This window comes from Dendrobium catenatum, unplaced genomic scaffold, assembly GCF_001605985.2.
Source record: "Dendrobium catenatum unplaced genomic scaffold, ASM160598v2 fragScaff_scaffold_54, whole genome shotgun sequence".
NCBI lineage: Eukaryota > Viridiplantae > Streptophyta > Magnoliopsida > Asparagales > Orchidaceae > Dendrobium > Dendrobium catenatum.
In genome coordinates this window covers 709,837-717,068 of record NW_021318516.1, presented here as the reverse complement: position 1 = coordinate 717,068, position 7,232 = coordinate 709,837, and the positions used below count along the sequence as shown (strand labels likewise).

Sequence of the window (7,232 nt, the reverse complement as noted above, 5' to 3'; positions counted from 1 at the left end):
GCGAATTATTTTGGCCAAATTCACCTAATAATACCACAGTAATATCATCTAGGAATTCTCTGCTGAAAAAGATGAACTCAATTTCTCCAGAAATAAAAGAGGGGAAATCTTACATTATCATCAGAATCAAGTCAAAGAAATTATAAAACTGGTGAGGGATCTCTTGCAAATCATCCCAGCCAGAAAGATCAACATTACATTATCATCAGAAAACCATCTGTATGATAGTAAAAAAATTGCATTCAGAATGCCTGGACAGCTCGCTCACTCAGTAAAACCAAAGCACTTCATGCACAATTTAGATACACTTAAAAACACCTGAAAGACTCTAGCTGCATTTACTAGGCAATCCAAGATCTAATCCTCCAACTTTCAGCTTAGCTACTCGGATCATTAAAGAACTCAGACGGGATTAATGGCGGACAGTACTTCTTGGCCACGAACTTGTACTGTAGTAGTATTTAGATGGCGTGAAATTACTTAACGACTTGTAATAAAAAGGAGAAAATTGGAACAACATAGAATGCTACTATGTACCTTGTGTTGGCTGTACTTCTCCCTTATGGCAGGCAAATTATTGCTAGAACTATTGCAACAAAGACGATGCAGGGACTTCACACAGTCGCACAGTTGAGAAGGTTTGTACTGCGTGTAATGTACAAGTGTTGCATTCTGCAGCGTCATTGAAGCATTTGAGTTCATAATAACATAGTTTTGACCAACTAAGGAAGTTTTCATGAAAAAAACAGAATCAATTAAGTACCCAAGGCTTCTTTGTTGGTTGGATTATAAACTTTGAGAGGAAGACAGAGGCAGCAGCAATCTGAGATGGGGAATAGCAAAGCATGTTGTATTCTGGGAGTGATAGCTCGGCAACATAACTAGCAAGGAATTCTAGGTGAAGGGAAGGTGCCTGAGGGAACAAATTATGAGAAAATCAATCTCTGATTGTGGGAAATGCTGAGTTGGTACAGGAAAACGAGCATTATTACCTCATCAGAGCATTGAGCAACCCGAACAAATCTCCTGTCAAGATCAAGCATGATAGAAATCATAAGTACACTGCCTGCCATCAGGGGAAATTGTTAGGTGCGGACACCGGACATAGAGATGCGTTCGGATTATTAATGCACTGCGTACGCTCTGCTTGCACTCTGCGTAGGCTCTGCTTACACTCTACGTATTTGTAGATACACAACAAATAACCAGCAAATCCTCACAACTAAATATAAATACACGGTAAATACGCAGAGCTTAAGCATAGGGTACGCAGTAATCCAAAAAATCCTCTAGATCCGGTGTGTCCGCACCTAATAACTTCCCTGCTATAGTGCTATGTCTTCAACAGCGCTGGGAGCTAGATGATAGGTTTAGCTTACCTCAAAAAACACTTGGCCGTAGGGGTTGTCATTTCAAACTTCAGGTGCTTCAGAACAGCAGCTTCCATTTGCAAGACCTAAACAAACAATATTTATTAGGAGAAAATCATAATGAGAGGAAATGCAGAAGCTTTAAGTGAGGTTTTGACAACATACTTCATCTTTGAAATATGTATTGTCTGTTATGTAACAGAATTCTTCAACTTGTGGGGCACAAATCTCTTCATATTTTCTGAAAATCATGCATAAAAATGCATAAGAAAAATAATAATCGAAGACTGTGTGAAATCAAAAGACCAGACTACATACGCTGCAATAAACATGCAAGCAACTCCCAATAACTGCAAGCGTTGGCGATTAATCTCATTTCCAGAAAGATACCGATCAATATAGTTTATTGTAAGATACAATGTATCAGGTGCAAGCCGATATTCTTCTGCAACCTGAATTTCCAATACCAACAAAAAAAAAAGAGAAGCATTAACACTAAAAGGAACAGCAGCCAAAGAGATACAAATCAGGCAATACCTCTACTAGCCAGTCTATTAAAATAGCTCGCATGCTTGCGTTAATGTCCTTTTGAACTCTATCCATGAAATCAGTGGAAGCTCTTCTCTTACTCTGTATAAGAAGCACCTCAATTAATGGACTAGCAGTAGTCAAATAAAGCATAAATATACAATAATCATCTGAGGTACAAATCATCAAAAGTTACAATGATAACAAATAAAAGTGTCAGATTCTAAGTTTGTTATTCCAGTAAGCAAATTAAGTCATGTCCTACCGATACGGTAGTGTCCTATTTTCCCTAAACATCAAGCATTTTCTATTATAACTTTAACTTTCCTTCCAACAATATTCAGCATCTTGAATTCTCAATTAAAGAATGTAGAATTGAAACAAATGAGCACTGCTAGCTCCATGCATTCAGGTAACTTAGACTTCGTTTGAGACGGCTTTCTTACTGCTTCTTAAAGAAGTTTTTCAGTATAAAAATTTTAATTTTTAAACTAAAAAGATGTTTTAAGAAATAACAAAAAATCTATCACAAACGAAGCCTTAATGAGCTCTTCATCTCACCAACTTGGGCAAAACACCAATCAGCTTTACCATAAAGAATGAAGTGCAACCTCAAAGGTACTAGCAGCAAACTCTTTTCTCAGGATATCCTTATTACCAAACCTACCCGGGTCCACACAACCCAAACCTGCTCAAACACACCTGTGGGCACACCTCGGTGATCTAACTTTCTTTGTGTGTGCATATAGTGAGTTGGTGGAATAACTATGGCTATTGGTGAGTACTGGAACTTGTTAAATAAAAAAATCAGCAATTAAACAAACTCTGAACAGGAAAAGAATTTCAAAATCTAAAAGATGGCCAGGTGGTTACTAACAAATTACCCCATATGATATATTAAACTGCAAAAATCAACTACCTCAGCTAAGCGTAAATGCTCGTAAACATCACAAGCAAGTGATGCACACAACTGGGGATCTTCCGGATTGTCATCAACATTTGCAATATTGACAGCCGCATCTACTGCAACAGGAATATCTCTCTTCCAAGAATTTCCTGGTAAATATTTTAAGAACACTTTACTAGATATTGATAGTGAAAATAATTTATGATAGGGTCTTTTCAAATATGTTAAGCTGAAGACAAGGCATTGTACTGGCAAATAAACTATCATAGAGGCTGATGAAAAACATACCATTTGAATCAACATTATCTGAAATGTGGAGGTTATACGTGGCTTGTCTCTCCAATGACGCCACAATTGAGGAATCACCGTGGTCAATATATTCAAAATCAGGACTCTTCAGAGAATCAGAAGTTGACATGGTCTCATCCATTGATTCGGAATCATCTGAGAGAATTGGGGATTTAACATTGCAGCAGGGAACAAGAAGTGGGGCAAGAGGCGCAGTTAGTCCAACTCGAGTTGAAGGTGTAGTAGTTATCCTTGATACATTAGCAGCTGATTTAGCAAGAGATGGAAACTTTGCAGATTCACGTTGAAAATTTTGTTTTGAACTGCTAACAAAAGCAGATCCCTTTCGCACTTTTGATGCTGAACTGGTAGTAGTGACCTTCTGAATTGGCAAAAAAATCTACTTTATTAATGTAGAAGAGAAAAGAGTTAAAAATAATAATAATTTAGTGCTGTTAATGCTGCTAAATTCATCTGAAGTTTGCGGAAGCAATTTTTTATCTAGTGTACTGCCAAAAATCAACGAGACACTTAAATTGAACAATTCAAACAAAAGGTGTAGAGAGCCTGAATATGAGATTCTTTAAACAAGGACAAAAGCAGATTTTGACTATCATTTTCTAGCTGACAAGTGAAAAATGCTTCTTTTCGTGGGGTATTTATGTTCCCCGGACAGCAAAGACGTTCCTTTTAGGTTTCAGTTTTCACAAAACTAATAAACTTCAATGCAAAGTGATTGACAGCTTAATGAGGAGCGGCACCATTAGATTCTATTAAAAGGTTATAGACAAAATGTATATTCATGGAATTTGAGCAGATACTCAACAGTACTTATAATCCTCTTCCTTCAATTCAAATTAGCTGAGTGCAACGCTTCACTTAGGGCATCTCCAATAGAAAAACTCATTTTTCACTCCAAAATATAGTAATACATCAATATGCACCAACCGAATCCCATTTTCTAACATCAAAAAAAGAATATTCCTAGCATATTTTTTCTTATACTTAAAATTTTAAAATTAATAACCAATTTTTCAATTAAAAAAAAAACATATAGAGGGTGAACAATTGAAAATAGTGGAAGGTTTGACGTTCGGCTAGAGAGACCAAATGATGTCATACACATGTTTGGCTAAAACCAGGAAATAGGTCATAGTAACACCACTCACAAGAATAAAACTGATTCAAGCTAAAACCAGGAAACAAAATCAGGAAAATATACTTCAAACTTAAAAATAATGAAAAGTAGAAAGGCTCATTAAAATATATAGTTTAGTCCACATTGGATAATTGAAAATTATTTTGATGTTAAAATTCAAAGAATTATCTCACTTTTAGATTTAACATTGTGGCTCAAAAAAAAAGTTTTTCACTTTTAATTTTCCTTTCCCAACTTTGGATCCTATTTAGTCCTCACTACCTAAATAAGTGGTACATAAGCAAATGTTTCAATTGAGAAAAAGTAGCCATGTGGCTTATGGCACCTAGGTTAAGCAAGACTAATAAGCAAGCGACCTGCAAGGCATCTCCACAGGTCTCTTGATGATGAGCTTTTGTTTGAAGGGGAGTGATGGCCGATAGAGAAAGCTATTGTTTAAGGGGAAGAATGTTAAGGCATGTGAGATTATTTGATAGTCACATAATGGATAATTTTAAAATGTGTTGATATTAAAATACCAAATGGTCCCACCTTTGATTCGTACTCCATAAAAATTTCCAAATATTAAACCAAGCAGGAACAGAAATGATCATGTTGGTAAGATATTACATGAAATAACAAGAAAAACGATGACATACACGTTTACAAAACTGAACAAAACAATTCAAAATATTTGCAAACCGAAAAAAGACCGTTAATGCATTGATATGTCTATTTGAACCTACTTTTAACACCTGGTATAAGTTCATCTTTTTTCAGAAATATTGCCGTCACAATAACATCTTAAAACAAATAAATATACTGATGTGGACCCACAACTGTCTGAAGGAGATCTTTTAAATTGGGATCTGATGTATGTGCTTCACTAAATTCAAAATCCAAATCATTTCAAAGTCATATTAGTATAATTCCTATTCAATCAAGATCTCAAGAATTCTCGCTACAAAGAACAGAGGTGGGACACTTTTAGAAAAATAACGGTGGATTACTGAAAGATTTTAGAAGCTGAAAAGATAAAAATATTACCTGTAACAGAAAGTTCAGGAGATTCTTGAATACCGTTTTCTATTTTAGCTCATAAAAATAGATGTCATTGAAATCAAAACACAGGCACAGATAACGTCTAACATAAAAAGCTCTGTTTCTGTCACGCATTTCAGCTATCAATCACCCGCAGAAATACATTAACTATATAACTCCAACACAAGATGCAACCATAAAACCTCCGAACACATTTCTTCCAAAGCAAAAAATGAAGAGCAAGAATGCCATCATCAAAGCAAAAACAGTTTACTTTATCTAAAAAAGATTCAAAGTAGCAAAAAGTTCATTAAGCTGATTCGAACTTCACCCACATTGAAAACGTTTGTTGCTGGTAGCCGAGAACCACTCCTCACCGCATTGCACTGATTAGTCAAATTACCGAGCGCCACCCTTTTCTTGGCCTGCTCAGGCGCAGAAACAGAGACCTTAGCCACATTCTCCACCGCCGGCCGCTTCGCTAGAGACGAAGACGACGCCGATGACGAAATCGAGGAGCGTCGATTCACTCCCGACATATCCAAATCACGAAAATCAAAACCTTGCCGAAGTCCTCAATCTCTCTCGCTCCCCTCTCGGCCGTTCTAGCTACCAAGAACAAGCAAGAATACCAAGGAGGAGCGGGCAGAGCAAAACCCTAACCAAAACTCTACTAGATCTCCGGAGAGAAGAGACAGAGAGTTCAAATGGGATCACAGAAAGAACGGATTCCGCAGCCCCCTTCACTTCCTCACTATCCCTCCTTCACTCACTCTTCTCGCTCTCGATCTCTCCAGCAAGAAGACCGAAGAGGAAGGAGAAGAAAGAAACAAGAAAGATCTATATAAAAACATTGAGCGGAGAGGGAACGAAGAGATTTGAATTGCTAGACGATCATGGCCGTCCATCAGTGGGTGATGCCACATCAGCACTGCGGAGCGGAGCGGAGTGGCACGTGCGCTTAATTTTTTGTCCGCATGCGAACTTTGAATTGAAACGCAGAAATGAGCGACGGGGTGGAATTTTTGGGCGGTGAGCGTACCGCTAGCTCTTTTAAATTTCGAACTCGAATGCGGGCCCGGAAGGCTTTACCGTTGAGGTCAGTGTAGTTTAAAACTTTGAAACTTTGAATGGAATAAAGAAGGATTAGGCCTAGTGAAGGAACGGCTATTGTAATTAATATAGAGCTAAATATTCTCTCTCTCTCTCTCTCTCTCTCTCTCTCTCTCTCTCTCTCTCTCTCTCTTTCTCTCTCTAAGATGAAAATTTTTCATCTTATATTCATAATCTTTGTATTTAAATGAAAAGAATAATGTTAGAATATTGTTATACTAAATATTTGATATTAAGCTTTAATGGTGTAAGATTAATGTCTTCTTTTTTTAATCAATATAAGTATTTTTGTTTTAATATTTTGTGGTAGACTTCTAATCATCTTCATAATAAAAATTAAATTAAATGAAATTTTCATCAAAAAGTAAATATTTCACCAAAAAAAATATAGGATGTGAAAATAAGTTCTAACAAGGTTAATCATTTCATTGACTAACTATGTGCATTAAATTAAAAAAAAATTAATCCTAAGAATAATAATTTATTTTTTTGATGAATATATGAGTAGAGGGAGAGGAGCACATTGTTGATTGTTGTGACACCCTGGCCCTATGCAAGCAAATGTTATATAGTCTAGCAACACATGATGTAAAGAACATGAAAATATGTTTTGTATTCACAAAAAAAAAAAAAATCATATATAAGAATTATAAACTAATATATTAGAATAAACAACAAAAAAGAATTAAAATTTATATTTCATTACTATAAATCAAATGCGACAATACAGGAAATTCGTCGAAAAATTTACAAACTGCCAAAAAATATATCAATATAGTTGGAAACTACTGCTAGTAATTTGCAATTTTCATGTAGTGAGAGCACATCAACAAGTAGAAATAACAAT

General features: G+C 36.0%; 1 protein-coding gene across 1 annotated transcript; it reads right to left on the bottom strand.

Moving 5' to 3' along the window:
- Window positions 1–377: 377 nt before the first annotated feature.
- LOC110103887 (cyclin-A1-4) lies at window positions 378–5,811 on the bottom strand. The gene is made up of 11 exons (XM_020832757.2): window positions 5,608–5,811; window positions 3,094–3,475; window positions 2,818–2,954; window positions 1,908–2,000; window positions 1,689–1,822; window positions 1,536–1,611; window positions 1,380–1,456; window positions 993–1,026; window positions 764–913; window positions 538–672; window positions 378–449 (listed from the first exon to the last, which is right to left on the bottom strand). Exons 1-11 carry the CDS (start codon window positions 5,809–5,811, stop codon window positions 378–380), a joined length of 1,494 nt encoding a protein of 497 aa, XP_020688416.1.
- Window positions 5,812–7,232: the final 1,421 nt, after the last annotated feature.

Bases quoted from the DNA above. Each gene is read 5' to 3' on its own strand.
- LOC110103887 (XM_020832757.2), bottom strand. From the start codon at position 5,811: ATGTCGGGAGTGAATCGACGCTCCTCGATTTCGTCATCGGCGTCGTCT. The intron at 2,955-3,093 runs GTATGTTTTTCA...AATATTTACCAG, and splicing joins AGATAATGTTGATTCAAATG to GAAATTCTTGGAAGAGAGAT. The intron at 914-992 runs GTAATAATGCTC...TTGTTCCCTCAG, and splicing joins TTGCTCAATGCTCTGATGAG to GCACCTTCCCTTCACCTAGA.